The sequence below is a fragment of the Cebidichthys violaceus genome, unplaced genomic scaffold (assembly GCF_023349555.1).
Source record: "Cebidichthys violaceus isolate CVI_PGR_0920_01 unplaced genomic scaffold, fCebVio1.0.p SCAF_23, whole genome shotgun sequence".
Lineage (NCBI taxonomy): Eukaryota > Metazoa > Chordata > Actinopteri > Perciformes > Stichaeidae > Cebidichthys > Cebidichthys violaceus.
In genome coordinates this window covers 8325477-8352805 of record NW_027176406.1, presented here as the reverse complement: position 1 = coordinate 8352805, position 27329 = coordinate 8325477, and the positions used below count along the sequence as shown (strand labels likewise).

The window sequence follows — 27329 nt, the reverse complement described above, 5'->3', positions numbered from 1 at the left end:
CTAAATGATGAGGTAATTGTTCGACAAACATCTCGTTCCATATTTCTAACAGGTTCACCCTTTACTTTCCTCTACTACTTCTTCGTGAACAAAAATAATCTATAAAACATTCTAAAACCATTCATTTGTTTGTGCGTGGGTAAAATGTTGACAATGGAATGAAATGATTACCAATAGCAACATGAACATATTGGAACGCGGCCGACAGCGCTGTTGCCAGGAGGCGCTGTTGGAGCCCGGAAGAGTTGAAACTGATGATGATGGTCAACCCGAGATTGAAGGAGAAACACCAGGTTCATGTTGTAGCCGCACATTGTTGTTTCCCTGCGACATTAGTGCGAGTCTAACACTGCCGTCATCGGGAGAAAAGAAAAGGAGACATCACTCCCCCCCTCTTTTTTGAAGGTAAGAATCGAGCAATAAGCACCGGTGTAACCTTATCAACTGTCAGTCTGCCGGGGCACATCTGGACTAAAACGTCTTTATGATTTTTAAAAGATGCCGTAAAATCGAGTATCATTTAGATTAAACCTTTAAAAACCGACGGTAGCAAGCTTGCTCTGTAATAGCTGGGCAACGTTACCAAAAGGAAACCATTCCCACCTCTACCGCGCTGTCACTAGGCTGTAATGAATCTGTGTGCGGTAACGTTACTGTAATTAGGCGACCGAAGACCACGAGGTTACTGACAGCATCGTAAGGACCCCAGGATGAATTAAAACCTAATCGAGGGATGGTAATGTTACTGGATAAACCATAAAGATTAAACGATAATAGCGTTAATTGCAATTGGAATTGTGTTTTCATCCATACAGCTGTGCGCTAACGCCCTGTGTGCGCTACCTGTCTGTGACGGTCTGTCCTATCCATTGCTGACAGGCATTTCACAAATGGAAACTGTATTGATAAGACACACGATGCCATATGCATTTCCATGGCACACGGAAATGGAAATCGGTCACCAGCGAGGTCTGATAGAAAGGAATGACAGGAATGTGATGAGTGATCAAACCATTAAGGGCAGACAGACCCTCTTTTGTTGTAGGCTATCTGCCCTGCTCTTCCACATATGATCCCAGCTGATTTCCTCATAGTGATTCACACCCAGTGCAGTCAAAAGCTCACATGTCCACTGACTAATTCCCCACTCTCTTATTTAATTTAACAGCTGGGTGACGAGGCTACATGGTGTGTGTTTCCTATTCAGAGTGTGGATGTGTGGGTGTCCGGAGATGGAAGGCTATGAGGAGTTCTGTCTGCGGAGTTTGGCCATACTGCAGGAGGAGGGGAAATTCAAGAAGACGACTCGTGAGCCACTGTGGTCCCTGAAGGCTCTCTCTGTCATCCGCTTCCATGGAAGAGCTGTGCTTTCGCCACTGGTGAGGAAGAAGTAAACAGACATGAGAAGTTATCGGGGGAACAAAAGCAAGATGTAGTTAAACTAATTACAGTTTCTTCATGAAAAAGTAGACAGCAATCTGAGCTAATGTACGCTTGTAAAAGGTTTGTTATTGCCTGGGTCCAGACTTTTGAATCCGCCAACTCCACCGAGTTTGAGCCGACTGACACTTTCAGAGTGTAAATAGTTGACAGTTCTGTTTAATATCAGGCAATGTTTGTTATCCACAGCAAGTAATATTGTTGACATTCTGCTTTTTAATGATACAATGTTTGGTTGGTTTCACTAGGAAGTCTGTATATCCATCACTGTCCTGCTGTGGCTGTGTTTTTGTATATCTCTGCTGCATAGTAACAGAAAACATTGCGTACACTGTTCAGTCATAGTAAAATGAGAAGGGTGTTATGATACATATTTCAGGCATAAACCACAGATGTACACAGATGTACATTATCACACAGTCTGAAGTAGAGTTAAATATTAAGGGTCATTTTTTGAGACCTACATAATATATATCTGAAGCACACGGGCTGAGTAGTTCCAATTAGATCAGCACTTGGCAGGGGAAAGAGAGTGGACATAATTGATTACGAGGAACATCAAGGCTGTTTGATGTTAGTCAGGAGAATCCATCTGCTAGTGACTGCTGACCAAACAAGTTCTCAGGAATAGCCACATGATGGAGAGGCTAATGTGAGGCTGAGGATTCAAACAAAGGAGACACAAACATACGTATAATGGAAGAAGAGTGATCGTGTTATCAGCAATAACTGAAAATAGATCACAAAGAAAACCTCACGAAATACATGTGTGAGTTATTGAATAATCTTCCCTCATGTGTTTGTGTGTATCTTCTTTTTACAGTTGAGTGCAGAGCAGCGTAGTGAGATGCGTGACCACAGACAGAAGGCGGTCCAGCTGGAGGTGGACAGGCAGAACATGCAGAAGAAGAACCTTATGGCCCGGGTTCAGTGCATACTGGACCAAGCTCAGGTCAGTAGAACAGTATGGTCCTGGTTACAGACCTGGGTGTTTTCTGTAACAGGATTCAGTGGAAAAAGGACTATGGAAGATGTTTTGTGAAATTAATGTGATATTGTGTACAGTGTGCACTGAATAGGCTAAGTTAAATAACAAAATCCATATGCCATAAATGCTTACCAAAGTCATTCAATATAGATTTTGCCACTCTCTATTCAGAACATTAAACATGAAGCCACTTGGTTTATTTCATAATCACACTTCATCTAAATTTCTTAAATATGCCCATATGTGAAATAGGACTGTGTGACAGTCATTACATTACATTACATTACAGTCATTTAGCAGACGCTTTTATCCAAAGCGACTTACAATAAGTGCATCAACATTGGTAATCAAAAGAACTACTAGTCACCAGAAGTCATAAGTACATTTCCTTTTCCAAACAAGCATCTAAGAGCATGAAGCAGAGCATAACTCAGAGCCAAAGTACAGGGCAGAAACAAGAAAAACAGTTAGTGCTATAAGTAATATGAATACAATAAGTGCAACAAGCTAGTATGAATACAATAAGTGCTAAGTGGAAGGCTCAGGGTAGCACTTCCTGAAGAGGTGGGTTTTCAGCCTGCGCCGAAAGATGGGCAGCGACTCCACTGTCCTGACGTCAGTGGGAAGTTCATTCCACCACTGTGGGGCCAGGACAGAAAACAGCCGTGACCGGGTGGATCGGCTGCCAGGACCTCTGAGCGACGGGGCAACCAATCGCCCCGAGGCAGCAGAGCGAAGTGGTCGGGCGGAGGTGTAAGGCTTGACCATGGCCTGGAGATACGAAGGAGCTGTTCCTTTCACTGCCCTGTAGGCTAGCACCAGAGTCTTAAACTGGATGCGAGCTCTTACAGGTAGCCCACAATGTAGCACAAAAACTAAATTACAGTCTGTCCCAGAATCTCTTGTGACATTTGCAGACTTGGATACAGGTTGTCTGACTCAACACTGTCTCTGGTAGGCTGTGCTATTTTTACCTGATGGTTTCAACTGCCTCAACAATCCATACTGGGCTATTTATTAAGAGATCTGGATTAATATCAAGTGTGTCCCTAAAATAGTTTCAGGTGATTCTAAAGTCTAAATTTGGATAACATACTTGACAAGGGACTTTTTCCGTTTAGGCATCTGCCATTTGGTTGAGAACCAACAGCGGACTATCTGATATTTCTTTACATTTAATTGTTTTTATGTCAGTGATAAATGAACTACTTTAAACCAATGCAGTTTGGGGCATATCATTCCATCAGCTGGTCATCCTTTATGGTTGCTTTTGATTTGAACAATTATTTAATGATTGGTCATCATGACTTATTGTCTCTGCACAGGCACATAAGGTACCAAGTGAAGATGTTGAAATGCCAGTTTCTAAATCTGCGACAGTCAGTGGCTACACCCTGGTCACTGACTCTCCTGGACTTCCCAGAGACCCTGGATTTGGGCTTCAGACAATTAAACAGCCATGCTCTGAGACTCCCATCCTCAACGGCTACAAGGCAGTGGAGGAAGTGATGGTGAAGATGGAAGAGAAGAGTGAGGAGGAGGAGGAGGAGGAAGAGGACGAGGAAGATATTAGTTTGGACAGCCTTCTTAAGAGATCAAGGGAGTATGTGAAGAGAGAGCAGACTCAGCAGGAGTCAAACGTTGTCCACACAGTCACCAGGACTCCCCTGCCGGAGACTATCTCTGACAAGGAGAAGAAGAGCTGCAGTCCCATGGGGGACACAGGTTTTGAGTTTGGATTCAGTCTGCATCATAGCCCTGTTGGCCAATCTCAGACCCAAATCCAGTATAAGACTCTGTGCGACCCCAGTCCCCAACAGTCTGGCTGTCTCTCACCTAGTCTACCCGACAGGTATGCTCGTCTCCCCAGTCCACAGTCCAGCATTAGCCCCCGTGCACATAAACGCAAACCACGCCCAGTTTCTACAGGGAACATCCATATTTCTTTTCCCATCGGCCCAGCAGACCTTATACCCCGAAGTCCAGTAAGGTCAGGGGAAGTTGCTGGCATGGCAGATTGGGGAGAATCTCTATCAGGGGCCATGATGTCCCCCAGTCACAGGGGCTCAGTGGGTGGTGAAAGTGGTGGTGGTGTTAGCAGTGGCAATCGTCGATCCAGCCACTGTAGTACCAGTCCATTGCAGGAGCCCTGTAGTCCCATTAGTGCCTCAGGGTTGAGCCCAAAGGGACACCTTGACCATCTAGCTGTAGGATTTCGCCGGCGCTGCCACACTTTGGACAGCCAACTTCATAGCTGCCACTCTGGAGTCAAGCACATAGACCGCAGCCAGGAAAGGGTTCCTCGATTCATGGCAGGAGTTACATGGATGGCTCCAGGTTGGCGCACCCCTGCAGCCCCCTTAAACCAGTCGTGTGAGGTAGATGATCCCTCATCATCTCTGCTGAGGCCCTGCATGACTTCTGACTTGGCTCAGGTCACACTCAGAATGGAGCCTGATGACCCTCAGGGGACAAACAATGGAAGGATCACACCAACTGTCCTCAGAAATGCAGCTGAGGCACAAGCCAACAAGACAGGTGAGTCTCTCTTGAACAGTTCCTGTAATGCACACTGTATTTACTAAACTCTACAGAGTGAAAATGTATCATTTCCTCTGAGATCACAGTTTCTCCCATTGCACTTTTAAGGCAAAAAAAGTATGATTTTTTTTACTGTGTATTTATTTGTGCAAATCAACAGAGGACACCCAGAGGAGAGCACTGGCTCTGGAGGACATGCAAAGGTGTCTGGAGGAGGAGTATGCCTTGAAGATGTCTCTCCTCCTGGCTGAGCAGGAGAAAGAGCAACAGCACCTCTGTCTGGTCAGCACAAGGAATCACACATTATCTATTCTAAATAGAAGTAGATACCAAAAATGTATTTTTTTGTGCGGTACTTTGTCAGTTATTTTACAGGTTGGCAAGAATTATTTCGTTTTTTAGTTGCAATGTTGAAGTGTAAATTTATTCTCTTTTGCTTAAGGTTATAGTGCTGAAGTGTTTGTCTCCTGTATTCGCATGTGTTCAGGAGCTCGAGGAGACAGATAGAAGACTGAAGGAGCAGGGGTGTGTGCGGCCTTTGAGTGGGGATGCTTGTGGGTGGAATTGTAAGTCTGTGAGTGACAGCCGTCCTGTTGTGAGCCCTTCCTGCCCAGGACTAAGCCTTGCGCACACACCATCTGAGCCATCACCTAGACACAGTATAGGTACCACTTGACCATGCTCACTTATTACTCTGTTTTGAGTTTGTAAAAAAAAAAGTGAAGACAAAATGACAAAAAGAGTGTTGTGGTCTATTAACTCTTATTATTACTACTTCTATTTGGACAACTCTTCATTCACCTTTTAAACAATATAAATTGGAAAAAGAGCTGCATGTAAAGTCTGCGTGTGAGGAAGCCACAAGTGATGGCGATTGCGGCTTCCTCACACGCAGACAGCTCAAAATGGAGAAGGTCAAACACCTAAATTGAAAGTATGTTTCTTTTTCCAGGTTTTCCCAGTCCTGTAAGTTCCAGTGTGTCCTCTCCCTCTGTCCAGCCTCCCGTTTATCTGTGGGGACCCACATGGGCAGTTAGCAAACCTCGAGCGAGGCTGAGTCTGGTAGGTATGCACAAGTAGACAAGAGGGTGTGTGTGATTACATAAGTTACACATGTTGGGATCTGGCTGGAGCGGGTTTGGTTATTGGCAAATATACAAATGAATTATTGATATTATTTAAAATGATTAATATCAATAGGATTGTTAACATAGATTAATAATAACGGTGCATCAATAAACAAATTGTGAATTTAGTCTCAAAATTGGTGTTCACTTAGAAAAATGTAAAAGTACTATTCCACATTTAGAGTGAACAGTGAAGGTTTGAATCAGCCCTGACCTTAAAAACAATACTTCACAATACTGATAAAATATCAATAATATTATAAATCAACAAACATCTATTATACAATTGCAAGCATACTAAACCTAAAAGCAACAAACAAGCAGGTGGCGAGGGGAGTGTGGGTGTCTGTATGTTTGTGTGTCGGTGTAGGAGGGGAGAGAGAGAGCAAGGTGGCGAAGGTGCTGTAGTCACTTGAGTGGTTATGCCACTCGGTGATTATTTAAAGGGGGAATGAGACACTCACTGGAGGCCGCGCTTAACACACCACGTGTGTAAGAATGACCGTAACGGCGCATGTGTGTTTTTTTTGTATGTTTGTGTGTGGGTTAGAAAAAAAGAAGAGGAAAACTCTCGAAGCGAAGTAGGTCCAACTTTAGCACACTGAAGCCTGGCTGGTGAACTCAGGTTTACCGCATCTACCGACTTTACTCGTGGTGGCGGATTTAAACATAGTAAAGCTCAGCAGTGTGGGACAACACTATTACAGCAGCAGGCACAAAATGATATTTCACAGCACTGAACGGGACTCGGCGGTCAGTAAAATACATCACACGGTAACAGTGACGTTAAACTTAAACAAACAAACCAGGTTACAAAAACACACCAAGACCTATCTCTGCCCAGACAATAGCCTCTTACTTGACACCGCTTCGTTGCAATCGACGTGTGTTCATCCGTCTTTCTATCAATAGAGTTATCCAACCGATGACCGGGGACCATAACACGCAAGGTCAGCAGGTTAAGCAGCAAGCTGGCCCTCGTATGGCAGCGAGTGTCGACTTGAAGAATCCGGGAATTCTTTGATCTTCCTTCTGTAGGTGATTTAAGAGCACTTGGGGCACAGACGTTATCAGTCTCTCTTTCAGGGTCCAAGTGTGTGAAGACATAAACAGTCTGTTGCTCGTCCAGTGACGTTAAGACTGTTACCTAGGTTTTTTTTGGTTACCAAAGTTTTTACCTACTTTAGCAACACGAGTCGCAGTGGAAGGAGTGCGCCGATGTTTGCAGCCTTGGTGACGACATGGCCGTGTCGCAGGGACTCCCTGGGGTTCGCGTGGGACTCGTCCAATGAGGCACCAATGTTGTGGTTTAAACCAAATCTCACACTCAGCTGAGATTTTTAATGCCTGATGGGGGTTTGGCGCGGTTTCATAGTTTAGGCTTTTCTTTTTACACGTGAAGTCGCAACACATATAAGATGGATGTTTATTTCTCAAACCCTCTTTGTGTTTTCTATCTTCACACCCCCATGTTCTCGTATCTTCTTGTTGTCCAGGTTATGACAGCAGAGCAGCAGAGAGCCTTCTGTCGAATTGGCGCCATCATTCGCGGCTTCCTCACTCGCAGACTGCTCAAAACAGAGAAGGTCAAACACCTGCGACAGACCATCCTGGTGAGATTACACATTTAAGACAAATAACACACGCTAAAAATATGCACAACCAATTGAAAACACCTATGTGATTTTAATAAGAGTTAATGAATAAGTCTATCATCATGTTAATGACTGGGGAAAAACTGTATGTTTAGGAATGTGTACTGTATATATGTGTTTAGGACACACAGGAGTTCATCCGTTCCTTCCAGACAGAAGGTCCACAGAAGAGAGGCCCCTGCTCTGCACAAGATCGCTCCCTGCAGGAGAGAGTTAGAGCCCAGGTATGAACGTGTAGTTACCGTCTATAGACAGCAGAGGTCCATCTTACTTTGTGTTTATGCGTGCCTCTTTTGTCCCGCAGTTACGTGCAGCCCTTTATGACATCCATGAGATCTTCTTTGAAATGCCTCTCTGGGATCGATTAGCATTGCTGCAGCAGGACAGGGAGCTCCGAGCAGAGAGGAAGCTGCGAGACATGGTAACCTGTCAACCAATCAATCACACATCCATATTTGATCAGAAGAACGTGACATGTGTTGCTCCTCTTTTAAAGGAAGAAGTGAAGGAAAAGTTCAGATATCTTTTCACTCTCAGTATGAACTTGGAAACTTAACTTGAGTTTGTACTTGTGCTTGGTGAGCAGTGAAGCATTTGTCTGGACGATTTGTGTAATGTTTACCAAAGCATAAATCAAGACATGGCTTGTTATTGTAGCTACATCTGTTAAGATGAATTAGAATTGTTCTACCTGCTGATAGCTGGTGGTACTTGAAAAGCTTATCATGATGAACTGTACTTATATTACACCTTGATTACCACACAGACAAAGTGACTTACAGGGAAGAAACACTGTTTGGTGGCAGCGTGCCTCGTCTTATACCGTCAGTGTCAGTGCTTCAGTCATAAACTATGATCCTTACTGACTGTTTCAAAAGGAGAAAGCCAAGGGCCCCAAGGAGAGAGTGGTTCTGTCTGCTGCCACACAGAGGTCTCTGGACAGGAAAAAGAGGTACGATGGGAAAGAGGAACACAGCCTTACATTGCAGATGAGATCTGGTTTTAGACGCTAATGTTTTTGATGTTGGGATCCAGGGATCAGCAGTGTTTTTATTGAATGTGTTTGGTTCTCCTCCAGGGTCGGTGAATCCCCATCAATGGCTAGAAAGAAGCAGCAGAAGCCAAAGAGCCCCACTACTAACAGGTGCTCTAGACTGTACTACAATTTCCTGTGTTTAATGTCCCCAGAAGATTAGTTCTCTAAATACATCCTTTCTTCATTGGCAGAGCCCTGAAGCCAAGCCAAGGCCAAAATTCTCCTGTGCCAGGCCAGCTGAACCGCCAGGGGTGAGACTTGTTTCACCGTAATCGCAACGTGCCTTATCTTGCTATCAAAAACTACCATATGTCATTTCTTAGGAGATACGTCTCTCCACCTCACCCCACTACTGAGAAAATGCTGATGTGCTTTTTGGGTTGCTAGTGTCCTAATTAAAAAGCATTACACTTTTTACTTGTTCTGACTCTGAGAACGGTAGTCTTCTAATAAAGTGTGTTGCCTTAAATCTGTGTGCTCCAGTATACTTTGGACCTAAGCCCTGAAGTCTCTCCTGATTGCGCATTTCATATTTCATATGCTGACCTAATGTATTTTGCATATCAGCAAAAATCCAGAAGTGGATGTCATGTTTGGCAAACCAATGAACTGTAATTCCAATACTTTATTTACCTCTTGCTAAAGGCAACAGTGTACACAAATGTTTGGATTTGAGCTTTTACAGATGACTTTAAAGTCAGCAAAGTATGACAGTGGCTTTTTTTTCTCAGGAGCTGGTACAGAAAGACCCCAGAGGAGAGAGTGAGGCGCTCAGACAGCCTGAAGAAGCAGCACTCTCTGGGTTAACAGATGACTCAACTTCCCCCGACCTGTGAACTTTGATTTTTTAGTCTTTGAATACAAACCTTGCCCCACTGAAAGTCCAGTCTGTGCTGCTAATATGATCGTACCATCTGAAACTCAAATGATTGTATTCACTACCATACTTGAGCTCCCTGGTATACATCATCACAATGTCATTGTGTTTTACTGTTGTAGCTTGCTGAAAAGAGCTGAACTGAGCACAAATCTCACAGGGAGCTTGATATTGTCTGGTAGACACATTTTACACTTTAAAGAAGTGACAAAAAAAGTAAGTCTATTTAAATGCAAGCTAGAAGAAGGTCAGAGTTAAAAGAAAAATTATTTGTATCTGTGCCGAAGAGCATTGCCTTTGCTATCTGTAACATGTTAGAATGCATATATTTACCATGTTGTGTTCATAAACATCTAGTGCTTATAGCTGTAAGAGAATTTACAAAATGACTTTCATGGTGACAATCACATGAAAGTATTTAAGTGAGTATAATACATTAAATAGAATAGTTTTGTTCAAGGGCTTTAAGTACCTGTTTGTGCTTTCTTTCTGTATTAAATGGTGCTGAGTTTACATTACTCTGAGGCATTTCAGTGTGTTTCAATATTGGTGATATATTTTTTTTTACACAGTGGCGCACTGTTACATTAATGTAGCTTCACACAACAGGAGATGCACAGCAACACTGAGTAAAACTAAATTACTGAGACGATTGATTCAAAAGCATGCCAAATTCTCTGTAAGTTTTCCCTCATTGTCGACTGCCATGTCAACACAGACTCTAAATATAAGAATATAGCATGTGCATATATTATTGTTAAGGAATTGGTACACCACACTATCACTGTGATACCACACAGAAAAGGTACTTTTTTATGTTTTTTATCACCAGAATAAATTCTGAAATTATTTGAATTTTCTGGCCTCTGATTATAAAATAAAAATAAAATGGAGAGATATTCACAGTGAAACTGGATTGACCCAACAAGCAACGCAGGGGAGAAAATGACAGTTACAAATCTCATGATACAGTGTGGTCGGTAGTTAAGGTCAGCCACTTGCTAAAAAAAAAAAAGGTTTACATGTGACCTAATGTAATGGCACTGATATAATTGCCTCTATGATCCCTCTTATATTTCTATTTTTTTATGTTATGTTATTATTTTTCTTGGACAGTAATAAGAAAGGAACTGATAATTGTGCAAAATGATGCTCGTCCCTATTTATGGCCCATCTGTGTATCTGCATGTTCCATGTTCTTGCATCAGTAAGTGGCAGTTTGAAGCATGAACAAGCATAATACATTCCACTACCATTAATCATTAATGAATAACAACACACCTTTACTAAACTTGTTTGTACATGAACAGTAATCATAAGGAAAACTGACAAATGGTTTGGAAATTAACAGCATCTGGATTGTGTAAATAATCGTCAGGTGTGACGTATCTGGCTTTAGGCGTAGGAGGCAGGATTCCATTTGTGGAATCTCTTGAACGACATACAAAGATATCATTGAGTTGACTGGGTCCATCCACAGAGACACAACTAGTTTGGACACACCCAGTGGAACGGAGTGCATGTACTCGGGTACAAATGCAAAAACAATGTCAAACAAGAGAAGTATGCAAAGCAAAGGCAACTCTTTTACTCCATATTTTGACTTTTCAGCTTGCGTTGCATTATGCTTCAACATTTCGTCTGACCTAGCTGCTCGTTTCACTTCAACAATGCTGTTTGCGTGTTGAAATTAAATTTGTTTTAACTTGCTGGTGCATGGTACAAAGAGCAGCTTATTCACCAATGCACACATACAAAGTGGACAGACTTGTGTAAAGATAATGCAAACCATTTATCCTGAAGAGAAACTACCTTGAGGGCATACGAGTAGATCCAAGAAGAACTGAGAGCATTTGCAAGTGCTCTTTAACAAAAGAGCACTTGCAAATGTCATAAAAACACTAAGATTTGAGAATAGTCTACAAATGTGTAAACATTTATGTGGCAGAATTGAGCTTTTCATTAATCATCCCACAACCCCAAACTGTATAAAAAAATCATTATCAGGACAAAGGTTTGGAAATTAACAACATATGGATTGTGTAGAAACATTTTTTCCTACTTGTTATAAGTTTCAAGAACATAAGGCTCCTGTGTGAACACACCTACTAACAGGTCTTAACTACTATGTTGGAATTTATCACACATTTATAATATATATAGTATTTGAGGTGTGTGTTCCTAAAAATGCTTGGGAACTGTAATGTAGATTTGTTTCAGGCAATTTAATTTTAGGTCAGATCTAAGACGAGAAGTTTTAATAAGAAGAATTTGACAAGAACAAAGTTGGAAAATCATTTGTTAATCTCATAATAAAAACTGATGTTAGTGAGAACCTAAAGAAGCGTTTAGATCATTTTACAACTTAAATGACAAAGAAGCCAAAGTACATGTGGCACTTTAAAAGTGAACTTTATTGGCCAGTATACCATGTCAAGAACTTTAAATTCATTTAGAATCAGTGTAGATTAAGAAAAAACAATTGTTCAGTAAATAATGAGAAACCAGATAGAATGGTTTATTACTATCCTCTAGCGCTATCCAATTTTTTATATATGAATTAACACACTTAGAAAACAATATTTCGCAGTAGGAAAGTTTTGTCCTTGAACATGAAAGAAAAAAGATAAAATCATTCTTTGAAAATCCAACATACAGTACGTACCGTGATCAAGGTTCAGGATTTATGTTAAACACCCATAAAATCATTGGAATTTCAATCACAATCAACCAAGACTAAACTACGATAACAAATTTAACAAAAAAACAGGAACGTGCGGTCAGGGGAGGCAGGTGATGCTAAAATAAAATAAATATTAATATTTCTCTACTGATCTGTGCTATAAATGTAATTTCTGTATGATTCCAATCATTTCAAGCACATGTCCTGTTCAAACAAAGAGGAGACAGTGAGGTGAGGCAGCGACGAGCTGTTCCTCACCCCATACTGTGAATCCCTCACTAACTGGGTTGAGCGCGTGTCTTTTGCTTTCTCATTGTTTGTCACCACTGTAGTATTTGTAGACACCTTTATTATATGCCCTTTCTTTCCATAGAATAGGTAGGCCTACTGTATTTCACGTATGTGTAGAACATATTTAGTGTTGCTGATCTGACATTAAACCGCAGTGAAAAAGCACAGAGGGGAGGCAAACACTACTCTGCCTCAAAGGGTTTATGCTTGTTCTGTCGTTGCTCTTCTTCTACACTTTTCTTCTTCTTATATTTTGCTTTGACCACAAAAATGTAAGATTCAATATCCAAGCTTAAAATGTTCTCAAAAAACAAGGACATATGAACAAATCAACAGCAATTCAACGTCGGACAGGTAAAGTAACCTTTTATGTGTTTGTTGTTCTCTTTATACATCCGGGGTTGTTACACAGATTATCGCGGAATCTCATGATTTTCGCGGGTGGTGCCCGCGAGCGCTCCGCTTCTGAAACGCTCCCGGTGGAGCAGATCACGGCGCACACGCTCCTGGTGGAATCAAATATGTACCTTACCTATGTGTGTATAAATAATGCTGGTATGAAAAACAACCAGGAGTCAATGTGCAAGCTGCCAATTGAATGGTGATTTAAGCTTCTCTATTGGGTTCATATATTTGTAAATCTGACTTATGTAGTGTCAGTGCCTCACCAGCCACGAACCTCACCGCACCTCACTGCAAAAAACTTATATATTCAAGAAGAAAAAAACTGTTAAATCATTAAAACAAAATGTATCTGGGACATCATAGTGGACTGGTGACTAAGACCTGTACAGTGTAAACCACAATGTACCTGGTTTGAATCAGACTGGGGACCTTTGCTACATGAAATCCCGCTCTCACCCCCCACACACTTTCTGTCTGCATCTTATCTTTAATCATTTAAAAGCAAAAACGTCCTACAAAACATAGAAAATATAAAATCTCTATGCATGTCTTTCACAACAAGCTAATTCAAAGTACATATCAAAACACTCAAAGAGAACCTGGATAAGATGAGTTGACAAAAATGGTTGAGACCACATCCAGAGGCCTCACATCTCTAACATGCAGGGCTCTTCAGTTGGTTATCAGCTGTGCAGCTGCCGGGCTGGGAGGACCAGCACTAGTGTAATAAAAAGCATCGTTAGCATTATTCAGAACAGCTCAATCTGGAGGCATTATGTAGATATTTTAACAACAGTTTTACCAAATTAATGGTTCTTCATCTGAGCTTCCCTTCAGTTTTTTGTAGTGGTCCTTCACCATCAGAAGCTCCAATGTAACATCTAAAGAAAAAACCCATAATGTTAACATCAAGTTCACTATTAATCACACTATCGGGAATGTGTTGACCGATTCATTCCAATCAGTATTTTTAGTGATTATCATGTTTATATTTTGTAACGTTGTCTTTACCTGGGATTAAGACACCATCTGTCTTGAGCGACAGCTCGATTGATTCTTGCATTGTTTTTTCCAGATCGTCCAGGATGTCCCTCTATATTAGCATAACAATCTTTATCACTCACAGCCAAAATGTGTCTTTTAACAAAAGCTGAATGTTTGTGAAAGGGCCTGCAGTGTGTTAATAGCAAAAGCAGTATTCAAAAAGAGACATATTCCACTTGATATGATGACCTAGAAATGTAGATAAAGATAAGCAGCACAACATGTTTTTCTATATCCTCATCGTACGACGTATTATAAAATGTTACAAACCATCAAGTAATCCAGCTGTTTCAACATAACATCTTTAGCTTTCTGGAACATGACGTTTCTTGACCCAAGTACGTGCTTCTCAATAGTTTCCCTCATTTTACTCAGCGTGCCCGTTCCTTTAATTTTTTTTGCATCTACAATAAAACAGAAAACTTTCGTCAATTAAATCTTATTATAATTACATTCTGCACAATTATGAAAAATGTTCATTTTTACAGCGTCAGGTTTTATATGTCATGATCTTTATAGTACCGTCATAGCATTTCTGCATGTTTGTCTCAATTGTTGTCGTCAGACTGCTGTAGATCGTTTTCTTACGTTTGCGGATGATTTTGTTGAGTTTTGTCTTTATCTGTTCTTCCTAAGAGAGAGAATATGAATCGTAGATCCACATATTTTGAATAACATCAAGGTAATATACAAATAACGCTGAACTTGCGCCCCCCCCCCAGATTTTACCGAAAAAAGGAGTAAAATATTTAATCAGATTTTCAGAGTAGCACCAGGTGAGGGTGCACATATATATATATATTTTTCCCACTGATGTCAGATCACCTCAGAATCTCCAGTACGTTGTCATGAATATGGGCAGGGCCATCAGCTTTGCAGCAGCACTTAATTTTTCAGGGCGTTTCCAGTTTTTACATTTACTGTATTGATAAACTTCTTCATATACAGTGTATATATGTTAACAGCTAAAAACATCTATATTTCATTCATTCTCTCATGTTTAGTCTTCATGTCAGTCCTCAGTCACAAACTTGATGTTTGGGATGATTTTCTCACCCTTCTGCTGAAGCCTTTCTGACCTGGACTAATAGCTTAATAAAGACTAATGGTACTATTCTCCTCTTTTACCTCTGTACTGAGAAATATCAGTTGCAGTTCGACATCTTTGTTCTCTGTCTTCTCTCTCATCATCTTTGTATCAAGTGAAAATGAATTGAGGACTCCGTTGAATGGTCCACGTTCTCCTTCATTTCTGAAACATGTTAACAAGTTGAAATGTTTCATAAATGCAGCATTGACAAGTTTGTATTTCAATAATGTAATTTGTATGTATGCATTATATCACATAACTTTTAGAACTGTATAATTTCTTAATTCTTGACATTCTCCATAGTTTGTACAATTAGCCTGCACAGGGTTTTATGTCTTTATTAAGTCATTTCTTACGGGAAGGTCTTCTTGAATTCCTCATCAATGCTCTCAGTCAGGCATGAAGATAACTTCATATTGAGGTTTATTTGTTTCCCCTTTTTTTTTGGTTTGTAGTTGCCATCGTGCTCTACTATACACTTCAGTGTCTTGTGGAAAGCACTACCTGACTTATTCTGAAACAAAACAGAAAAAACTAACATTTTAAAGACATTCATATGAAGTGCAAAATCCATTGTAATGATGTTGTTATAATTCAAATACGTACAGGATGAATCACCGACTTCAAGACTTTTTCACATGAACTTATAGATTTTTCAACCCCCTCACTGAGGCACTTTTCAAAAGTCAGATAAGTCTCTTTCATTGGTTTCCTGACTTTATCAAGTTCATCCCTCATCTTTAGTTGAAGGACTGTGTACACAGCTGTCTTTATGTCAGCCTGAAATCAACAACAACACATTCAGTATTCAAAGCAATGAAACCATACTGCTATGTGACTGAGTTTTCTTGATTTATTCACATTTATACAAAATGTTGTTGATTTTGAGTTAGACCACCATTTAATTACTGTTGTTATGCAGCAACACAAATTCAGGAAAACAACTAACTTTATTGATTAAAATGTATGTATGGATGACATTACATTCAAGTAGTCTGTGTTTGTCTTTACCATGTTTTCACATTATTTTCTGTCAATATTAATGATTAAAGACAAAGAAAAAGGTTTTATTTCTTGATCTCACCCCTCCTCTACGTCTGGCCCCTTGAATCAGAGAGAGAATCCCACGAGCTCCAGACACATAGTTTAACGTCTCTGAGTGACAGTCATTGAGATCCTGCAGAAACTTCTGAAGTTTGGGTATTTCTGAAAAAAAAAAAAAAAAAATTGTAGTTTGCATCTTACATAGTTACAAAACATACTTACATTTTATTGCCATAATACAATTAGTCATTCTTGTTTGTTTTGTTAAAGTAAATCTAAATGTGCTCATATATGAAGACTTCACCTACCAGTGTCGTCTCGATATAGATAGGTTTTTTCTAGAAACTCGTCGGAGCTCACTGTGAACACTTTGAGACTTTCATCACTGAAATGTTTCTGAAAAGAAAAAGTTTTGGTTTTAAGGCATACGTGCAGTTGTAGACAATCTTTGTGTTATACTTTCTGTCAGTCTATAAAACTCACCTTAACCTTGTTTAGTTTGCTGAATTTTTCTGTCACTTCTTTCTTGGCTCGATCGTTTGTTTTCAATATCAAAGCACGAACATCAGCTGCTGAACTAAATGAAAATATTTGCATTAATTTGCACCTCATACAGTATTTGGAGAACTGAAACCTCAAATTCCAACTTTTTTTTGCATCCTGTCACAGCTCTGCCCATTCTCTCCCATCACTCCACACTCTCCTCACTCTAGTCATCAGCACAACTCCCCTCACCTGCCCCCTAATCAGGTCATTCACTGCACCTGTTAGTCACCCACCTCATCAGCTCAATCACTCTCACCTGTTCACTCTGCTGCACTTACTATATAAACCCCTGCCTCTCAGTCACTCTTTGCCAGGTCCTTGTCTTATCTACCTGCTCGTCTTGTTCCCGGTTTCCCCGTCTGCCTGCCCTGCTAGATTTCCCCCTTTTGTCTCTTGTCTTGTCTTGTTGTGGATTCCCTCTTGTACTCTGGTAACGATTCCTGTTTTTGTTCTGTTATCATTAAAACCCAGTTTCACTGCACCTCCATATGTCTGCGTTTGAGTCCTCCACCACACCCTGTGACACATCCAGAATAAAAGTCTAAATGATCTCTTTTAAACCTGTAGCTGTAACTATCAAATCCACCATTTATACTGAAACGATCACTTTATTTTACAAGTCTGTGATCTAATAGGACGTTTTCTGGAAAGAACTATGTAAATTTGTAACCACAGAGACAAAGTTACACACACTATTTCAGCTTAGTTAGTAGTGTTGAGTGTGTGAGCAGTTATTGATTTCTAAAGAAATGTCTTTGAAAGAACTGATAAAACCGATGACAAGCATTAAGAATGACTTTATAGAAATAGACAATCTACTCGCTGGTGGTCTTGTTTTCTCATGTAGGTCATATATAGACATCAGTATTATTGTTGAGACTGTTTCATAAACACTTTAAAATTCCTCACAGTTCCTTTAATATATATATATATATATATATATATATATATATATATATATATATATATATATATATATATATATATATATGTACTTTTGGCATCACTTACCGATGGTTTGATTTTGCAATATAATCAGACTTGGTGCAGATAAAGTGAATATGCTGACACTGGCCACCATTTCCCATGAAGCTAGAGGCACTTTTCAGGATCTTCCAGGCTTCTGGCTCTGATGCAGCTCGATTCCTGTCAGTCACGATCCACACAGTGGAACAACTTCCAACGAGCTGAAGGGACATGACAGCAAGTCAATTATGATGGTTATCAGTACTTTGTAATAACATGATGTCACAGTTTGCAGATAACACAGTAATACACTAAACAGCATTGCATGTGATGAATTACCGTTTTCCACATCTCGTCCCTGTTCTTGTTAATGTCCCCATTTCCAGGAAGATCCACAAGTGTGACATGCTTAAGAAGATCATTATTTGGCACCCTGATAGTCACACACTTCACTAGTGGCCAATACCACCTCTTTATGTCTTTACCTTCTCCATCTTTTGGGTCGCTTCTTGTGTATCTGACTAATTTTGCAGATAGCTCTTCAGCCTGCAATAAATATTAAAATGAGATTAAAGCAACGTAAGGCGATTTCATTCATAAGCACAGACTCCAACTTCAAACTGCTTTACAAATTGTACAAAAGAATTAGAACAGGAAAATATAGAAAACAAGAGCAATTAAGTAACCCCGTCATTGAAACAACAAAAGCAAAAAGCTAAATTTGGATCAACAAATAGTAAATACTAAACCGGAAGTGGATACAAAAGAGCAATTTTGGGTGACAATTGAAATTGATGATGATCAGATTTTGACAGTGCCTAAGATTATCTAGGTCATAGCAAGTATGTTTATCATCGTAGCATAATGCAGCTTCCCTGTGTTTCATGTTGACCTTTGACAGTCAGCAGACCCCGGTCTGATGATTACGTTTACATGAAGGTTCATATGGATAGAACATGTAAGAAACATAATGTGGAACTAAAAAATCTTTTAAAATCAACCAGATAAAGATTCAAGGTGTGCAATAATTCTATATATGTCATTAAGGGCACCAAAGACAATCACCTCAGTTCTGTCTTTATTTAGCAAGAGACCAATTTCAAGCCATTGATTTTTTCAATGCAGTGACAAAGTGAGTTGATGGTACCACGGCCTACCAGTGAAAGAGAAATATAGATGTGAGCATCGTCAGCGTTAAGTGTCCCTGTATAAAAAGGGATCATGAATAGACTGAATAGAAGGGGGTCAAGTACTGATCCTTGTGGTTCTCCAAAGGTCATGCTTACCTGCTGGGAAGTTGGGTTGATTGAGATAAAATAATTACTATTACTATTACCAGCTGAACAAAAGTGTGAACAATTGAATGTTGTTAAAACAGTTATATAAATGTATTTATCTACCGGTAGACAGACTTCTTTATGATTTTTCTATAAAGAGTACATTTTCTATAGGTTTGTAGTTTTCGAGGACAGGTGCAAGGCCACTCTTTTTTTAAGTAGAAAGTTTCACATACTGATTTTACTTTTACATTTGTTGAACTAAACCAACCTGGAATGGCTAGGCAGCATGCATATTACATAAACCTCAATAACATTTCCCTCTTTACTCTTACTTACTGTTTCAACTGTCAAATTCTTCTCATTGGAAAGGAGAAATTCTGGGATCTCTTTGAAATATTTGCCATCTATGAGGTCATCAGGAGATTTGTTTTTCCAGTCTTCTCCATACAGCGCTGACAGCTTTTCAACTATGTCCTGATAATCATCGTCATCTTGATCCGCATTATCCCCAAGGAAATTTTTAGAGAACCACAACTCATCTTTCCACTCCTGAATAGAAATTAAAAAAATACCTTTAACTTTGTTAAATTATATGGCATGCCTTTTTAAACAGCTTCAAGTAAACAAACATATTCAGCTCATTTTACCTCTTTTGTAATGAACTCAATGTCTGCCTCATACTTTGAGTTGTGCGTGTTAGCCTCCACTTTAATCATCACTGAGGTACATGCACTGACGTCTCCAGAGGGCAAGAGATTCTTTACTTCAATGACGGCATTTATCAAAGAGCTCTTTCCAGCCCCGGTTTTGCCAAAGACACCGACCACCTCCCTCTTGTCCGTCTTCAAATCACAGATTTTTTTCCTGTTGTACAAGAGTTTATGTGTGGGTTAATTCATTTGTTTCAAAAACATAAAAACACTGATAGAATGTGTCAAAATCAGAAAGAGATCCGTCTATGACCAGCCCTCTTCAGCATATTGTACTATCTTCAGTTGAAGTCATTTGCTGTAAATTTTGGCTAAATCATGATTTTTTTTTTCAAACATCCTATTAGACATTTGTGTGAAATTGTCATAATTAACTGAATTCTTCAGTTATAATCAAAAACATGTTTTGTGAGGTCACAGTGACCTTGATCTGTGACCACCAAATTCTAATCAGTTCATTCTTGAGTCCAAAAAAAATCCTTCAAGACGTTGGTGAGAAATGGACTGTGGCATCACAAGGGGCCAGGTATTGGAGGGGTGCTACATTCCTTTGATCAGCAGCCAATCCACAAAATGGCCGCCAATCTACACACTACAGCTCCCAGAATGCCTCACCAGTCACCCAGGTGTGGGTGTTTAACGGGCAAACCCATGATGCCTGGCTCAACACTACCAGTCTTAAATCTCTTAGTGGAACTGGCCCCTGCTCAGGAGTGGAACCAGGCCCGTATAACATATTAATATGGAACATTTAATAAACTTTATACTTACGTCAGGAACATGTTGAGCTTGTTGTCTTGGGGAGGTATTTTCTGACGGACACAACTCATGATGTCTTTCACATCAGACAGTATGATTTTTTCTGTCAGAGTGAAAGTAAATAACTGTTCAGCAGGAACCATGAACCAGTGTATCAAGCTAAGTAAAAATGTTATTACATAAAAATGTTAACACTATAGTAAGTTGTAGGTTGCCATTGTTTGGAAAGTATTATAAATACCTGAGTATGATCCTGGTTTGTTGGCAAGTCGTTGTTTTCTAGTTGGTGGTTGACATTGGCTGGACTCTCCCTGAAGATCCAACTTTCTCTTTCCTTATTGGATATTTTTTGTTGGGGGGGGGGAAAGCAGAAAGAAAAGTTTGTTGCATCTGCCTCCCAAAATATTAAAACATGGTCTAGATATAGCTTCTTAGTCAAAGTAAGATATTACAACCTTAAAAACTTCAATGAACACGACATGTAATCAATAAGATAAAGTGTATCTCACCTTTATCACTTGTGTCACTGGTGGACGGACAAACCTGAGGGTGAACATGAACATTTGTGTCTTAAATCAACACTAAGTGGCCATGTAAAAGTTTGAGCAGAAATTGAAAACATAATCTATATAATTCATGCCTTATGATACCCGAGTGCTTGAAACTTCATTCAACTTACTTGAGCAGACGAATCAACTGTTTCTGGATTTTCTGTGTTTTGTTCCTTCTAGTGACGAAAGACAATAGTTGCAAATCCATAATAGTAAATGTTAAAATTCTAGCACATGCTATTATTGTTAATGAAGATATGATGTGTCATGAAAACAGAAGTCTGTGCTCCTATATATTATAAGACGGACGAGCTTGGCGCACTGGTAAAGACCGTGAGGGATTTCCGTGAGTGTAGCGTCATGTGATTCACAGAGACATGGCTGCACACGGATTTCCCCGACCACATTGCGTCCGTGCCCGGCTTCAGGACTTTTCGGGCGGACAGAGACGTTATACAGAGCGGTAAGAAGAGAGGTGGCGGGACTGCAGTGTATGTGAACGAGAGGTGGTGCAATCCCGACCACCCGTGTGTGAAGGAACGTTTCAGTAGCCCGGATATTGAACTGTTAGCCGTGGGAATGCGTCCTTACTATTTGCAGAGGGAGTTCTCATCCGCCATTGTTGTGGCTGTGTACGTACCTCCATCAGCTGACGCTGAGAGGGCAGTGGACACCATCCACTCCACTGTATCTGGACTGCTGAGTCAACATCCTGGTGCATTTTTGGCAATTACTGGAGACTTTAATCACACCACCCTGTATAGCGCCCTGACAACTTTCCCACACGAAACAATAAAACTATGGACCTACTGTATGCAAATGCAATTGATGCATACAATACCACTGCCCTCCCCCCGCTTGGCAGGTCCGATCACAACCTGATCCTGTTGACACCCAGGTATGTTCCTCTGGTGCAGGGGCAGCCTGTGACCACCAGGACTGTGAGGAGGTGGTCTCAGGAGGCTAATGACGCCCAGCAGGACTGCTTTGAGTTTACGGATTGGGATGTGCTGTGTGGACCACATGGGGAGGACATCAACAGCATGACGGACTGTATCACAGAATACATAAAATTCTGTGAACACACTACCATCCCATCCCGGGCTGTACACTGCTTCCCTAACAACAAGCCATGGATCACCAGTGACCTGAAAGTTCTTCTTAATAAGAAGAAAGCTGCTTTCAGGTCTGGGGACAGGGATGAGCTCAGAGAGTCCTGCGCGGCCTGAAGGTGAAGATCAGGGAGTGCAAGGACACCTACAGGAGGAAGCTGGAGGCCAAACTCCAGCATAACAATGTGAGGGAGGTGTGGACGGGGATGAAGCTGATTACTGGCTTCAAGGTTGGTGGGAGACAACCAGGGGGCTCCCTGGAGAGGGCCAACGAGCTAAACTCTTTCTTCAATAGATTTAGCTCACAGCCCTCATCTGTCTCCTCCACACACCTCACCTCACAAACACCTCGCCTGCCTCCTCCCCTCCCTCCTCTGTCCCCCCTGGTGAGCGGCATGGACAATGAGCCCCCTACTTCAAAGGGCTCTTCCACCACCGACACCATGACCACCCCCCTCTCTCTGTGACGACTGGCCAGGTTAGAAGACAGCTGGAGAGACTACACCAAGGAAAGGCTGCGGGACCTGATGGCATCAGCCCCAGGGTCCTGAAGACCTGCGCCATCCAGCTGTCTGAGCCTGAAGCAGGAGGAAGTCCCGGTGCTGTGGAAGACGTTGTGCCTGGTTTCTGTACCAAAAAAGCCGACACCATCTGGCCTCAATGACTACCGACCAGTTGCCCTCACATCCCATGTGATGAAGGTGCTGGAGAGGCTGGTTTTGGCTCACCTCCGACCGCAGGTGAAATCATCACTGGACCCTCTGCAATTTGCATACCAGCCTCATGTGAGAGTGGACGACGGCATCATCTACCTGCTGCAACGAGCTCAGTCACACCTGGATGGAACCGGTGGCTCTGTGAGAATCACTTTCTTTGAATTCTCCAGTGCATTTAACCCCATCCAACCAGTGCTGCTGAGTGAGAAGCTGCGGGTGGTGGGGGTTAACGCGTCCACCGTCTGCTGGATCACTGACTACTTCACAGGAAGACCACAGTTTGCCCGACTGGGCAGTGTGCTGTCTGATACGGTGGTCAGTGATACTGGAGCCCCACAGGGAACTGTTCTGTCTCCCTTCCTGTTCACCTTATACACCACTGACTTCCAGTACAACTCGGGGTCATGCCATCTGCAGAAGTTCTCTGATGACTCCGCAGTGGTCGGGTGTATAAGGGACGGACAGGAGGAGGAGTACAGGGCAGTAGTGGAAGACTTTGTGGAGTGGGCCGGTAGAAATCACCTGCTTCTGAACGTGGCCAAGACCAGAGAGATGGTGGTCGACTTCAGGAGGAAGACAACGGCTCCACAGCCACTGAGAGAAGATGTGGACATGGTGGAGGAGTACAAGTACCTGGGTGTCTCCATCGACAGCAGACTGAACTGGAAGACCAACATCAACGCTGTGTACAAGAAGGGGATGAGTCAACTCTTTTTCTTGAGGAAACTTCGATCCTTCAACGTGTGCAGCAAGATGTTGGAGATGTTCTATCAGTCTGTTGTGGCCAGTGCACTGTACTTTGCTGTAGTCTGCTGGGGGAGCAGCATTGGAGCCGGAGACACCAACAGACTTAACAAACTGGTTAAGAAGGCCGGCTCCATCATTGGCTGCAAACTGGGCAGTCTGGAACAGGTGGTGGAGAGGAGGACACTGAAGAAACTATTATCCATATTGGATAACCAGGACCACCCTCTCCACCACCTACTGCAGGGACAGTGGAGCACTTTCTCCAACAGACTGATCCAGCTCCGCTGTCATAAGGACAGGTACAGGAGAACATTCCTGCCTACCGCAATCAGACTGTATAACAAATCACCTCGGGCCAAATCATTCACTGTTGGTTAAATCTTTGCACTATACTGTTTATTTAGTTGATTTAATATTATTCTGTTATTCTATTTCGATGTATATAGTGTGCATTATTTATCTAATATCTTTACTCTGTTATTATAATTGTATATATTGTGTATTGACATGTGCATTTTTTATATTATATTAAGATTTTTACTGTAACCTATTGCTGCTTGCAACAAAATAATTCCCCCTCGCGGGATCAATAAAGTTAGTATCTATCTATCTATCTAAATACAGTATTTGTGTAAATTGTGTTCACAGAACAGAACGTTACCTTTAACAACTTGAGTCTCTTCTTGAATTTTGACCTTGGTCCCATTATAGGGATCCAGTCGGCAATTTCTTGATCATCCAGACAGTAAAGACTTTCCTTGTCAATTTCATGTTCTGCAATTAACAAGAAGAATTGCCAGGACTAGTCAGAACTGCTCTCTCCCATTTTCTTGAAACTATGTCTGTCAAGAATATGTCAGCATTGTAATGAAGAACAACATTGCAGCATTTTTCATAGTTCTTTTAGTTCTGTAGATGCTTAGACGTTTCAGTATTGGTAGGTCATATAAACACTGTATAAAATCTGTGCCCAAAAAGAGAGTCATGGTAATACTTTACCTTCAAATATTGGTATCAACTGTCTGAGATTCCATTCAGTTAATTTATTACGAACAAAATCATCCATGACCACGAACGGCAACTGGAAGGCAAACAAATAATCATGTTTTAAATCAACCACTGCAACTTTGTAGAGTTACATTTCACTGAAGGAAAAGAAGTTATGAAACTTCTATTATCAGCCTCAAGGAAATAGCAAAGACTAAGAAAACATGAGGCACATCACAAGGAACGGTACACCTCATATAGACAAACAACAGTTTATACAAGTACAACTGAAATTAATAAATTCATCAACTAGTCAATTGCCAGAAAAATAATTTGCAACTATTTTGATAAAGTCAGTTTTCATGTTTAAACAATTTATGGCTCCAGATTCTCGAATGTGGATATTTGCTTTCAATGTTAAGCATCTAAATAAATTTTTTTATTTCATATTTTTAGGTTTGGCAACAGTCCAAGCTTAAAAATATTAAATAAAAAATAATCCTTGTTGAACCATTGTGAAGGTGTCACTTTTGGCATCTGGGTAATTGTGACAGCATTTCTCACTATTTTCAGATTTATTTTTACAAACCAAACAAACGAAAAGACTAAATGTTCAGCAGATTAATCCATGATGAAAATGATAATAAATTGCCGTCCTTTACCAATTAATGATCTACAACAGTAACATCCTGCTTCCTGCACGAGTTATAATAATCTAATGATATGATTGAATAACAGACATACGGGCTATTTTTCTGCATTGAAATACGTTCAGTCCCTTTTCCTGAATAAACCACTGCAGCACCAGGCCTGGTCAAATACTCTGATGCTGGGAGCGTCGACATCAGCATACGTTACGTTTACGCAATCTCCCATGTAGTGTTAGATATCTGGCAACATATTGTTTGTCCCCAAGATTACCAACTTTTCATCAAGTCGGGATAAGGACACTTCATTATTTAAATTATAGCGTGTAACTTTACAACCTTTGGTTTGTTATTCACGGTAGAGATCTTCCGGCTTTCAAACGGTCAATAAGAATCACCCGCGGTGTTTGATTTCCTTGATGTCATACTATTAATTCAAACGGTTACCTGTAGCGAGAAGACAATAGATGTAGATCAATCCCGTCCTCCAGGTTTCAAGCGGGTGGAGAAGTCCTTCGTTCTCAATAGTTGTCCGACTCCACACAATCAACAAAACCTAACGTGTTTTTGATACCTGGTTCTGAAACTCCTCCCATGATGAATCTCCCTACTTAATTATGTATTTATTTTTATTCGTTCTTATGAAAATCGTGTTCTGCTGCACAAATTTGTATTTGTTTGTACTGTTCTCAAATAATGTGGGTAAAATTATGTATAATTTTGCTTTTTGAGCCTCAAACTGTAAATGCCATATGTTTGAACATACTGAACTATACTGACAACTGAAACATTAAAGGGAGGAACGGTTTTGTAAAGCGGACACAAGCCTAACCACTGGAAACCACTGTTTTAATTTTGAACATCACATTTTATGAGTTTATCAAATATTTTAATGTCAAATCTTACTAAAGTAACTGACTGCAGCTGTCAGATAAGTGTGCTGGTGTAAGAAGTATAGTATCCCTTCTGAGATGTGGTGGAGTTGGATGTACAAAGTAACTTAAAAAGGAAAACGTGCCTCAAAATAGTACTAAAAGTACTGTACTTGGGTTAAATATTCAGTTCTTAATTGATTTTCACCCGTGTTAAAACTACAAGAATATATATATATATATATATATATATATATATATATATATATATATATATATATATATATATATATATATATATATATATATGTACACTCACACACACACACACACACACACACACACACACACACACACACACACACACACACACACACACACATATATACACAGACACAGGAACAACAGGGGCCAAAGACCAATCCTAACAAAACCATTCTATCTGGTTTCTCATTATTTACTGAACAATTGTTTTGTCTTAATCTATACTGATTCTAAATGAATTTAAAGTTTATGACATGTATACTGGCCAATAAAGTTCACTTTCAAAGTGCCACATGTACTTTGGCTTCTTTGTCGTTTCTGTTGTAAAATGATCGAAACGCTTCTTTATGTTCTCACTAACATCAGTTTTTATTGTGAGATAAACAAATGATTTTCCAACTTCGTTCTTTTCAAATTCTTAGATCTGATCTAAAATTAAATTTCCTGACACAAATCAACATTACAGTTCCCAAGCATTTTTAGTAACACACACCACAAATACTAAACATATTATAAATGTGTGATCAATTCTAACAATAGTAGTTAATATATGTTAGTAGGTGTGTTCACACAGGAGCCTTGTGTTCTTGAAACTTTAAGAAGTTTAACAAGTAGGAAAAAACGTATCTACACAATCCAGATGCTATTAATTTCCTTAAAATCTTAGTGCTTTTATTACATTTGCAAGTGCTCTTTTGTCAAGAGTACTTGCTCTCAGTTCTCCTCGGATCTACTCATATGCCTTCAGGTTAGTTTCTCTTCAGGATAAATGGTTTGCATTATTGTTGCACAAGTCTGTCTGCTTTGTATTTCCAGCAAGTTATAACAATTTTAATTTCAACACGCAAACAGCATTGTTGAAGAGAAACAAGCAGCTAGGTCAGACGAAATGTTGACGCATAATGCAACGCAGGCTGAAAAGTCAAAATATGGAGTAAAAGAGTTGCCTGT

At 40.4% G+C, this 27329-nt stretch overlaps 2 protein-coding genes across 5 annotated transcripts; one reads left to right on the top strand and one right to left on the bottom strand.

Moving 5' to 3' along the window:
• Positions 1-257: 257 nt before the first annotated feature.
• On the top strand, positions 258-10182 carry LOC137878724 (centriolar coiled-coil protein of 110 kDa-like). Of its 3 annotated transcripts, none has more exons than XM_068719118.1 (14): positions 258-405; positions 1208-1379; positions 2264-2392; positions 3754-4966; positions 5130-5251; positions 5457-5634; positions 5922-6031; positions 7593-7709; positions 7874-7975; positions 8056-8172; positions 8630-8703; positions 8830-8895; positions 8979-9038; positions 9519-10182. In XM_068719118.1, the coding sequence occupies exons 2-14, from the start codon at positions 1215-1217 to the stop codon at positions 9592-9594; spliced, it is 2529 nt and encodes an 842-aa protein (XP_068575219.1). In that variant the 5' UTR covers positions 258-405; positions 1208-1214; the 3' UTR covers positions 9595-10182. The 3 variants fall into 3 exon arrangements, with proteins under 3 accessions (XP_068575219.1, XP_068575220.1, XP_068575218.1); XM_068719119.1 differs by having other exon boundaries at positions 1169-1379; positions 5457-5535; XM_068719117.1 differs by having other exon boundaries at positions 1169-1379.
• A 1869-nt stretch (positions 10183-12051) lies between these two features.
• LOC137878108 (nuclear GTPase SLIP-GC-like) lies at positions 12052-25775 on the bottom strand. Of its 2 annotated transcripts, none has more exons than XM_068718226.1 (22): positions 25690-25775; positions 24608-24689; positions 24270-24382; positions 21162-21209; positions 20992-21025; positions 20724-20816; positions 20495-20585; positions 19661-19877; positions 19350-19562; positions 18073-18279; positions 17779-17954; positions 16705-16798; positions 16530-16617; positions 16262-16383; positions 15784-15957; positions 15534-15691; positions 15216-15339; positions 14610-14718; positions 14358-14491; positions 14055-14136; positions 13846-13924; positions 12052-13761 (listed from the first exon to the last, which is right to left on the bottom strand). In XM_068718226.1, the coding sequence occupies exons 2-22, from the start codon at positions 24672-24674 to the stop codon at positions 13716-13718; spliced, it is 2469 nt and encodes an 822-aa protein (XP_068574327.1). In that variant the 5' UTR covers positions 24675-24689; positions 25690-25775; the 3' UTR covers positions 12052-13715. The 2 variants fall into 2 exon arrangements, with proteins under 2 accessions (XP_068574327.1, XP_068574328.1); XM_068718227.1 differs by having other exon boundaries at positions 21162-21206.
• Between the last annotated feature and the right edge of the window lie 1554 nt (positions 25776-27329).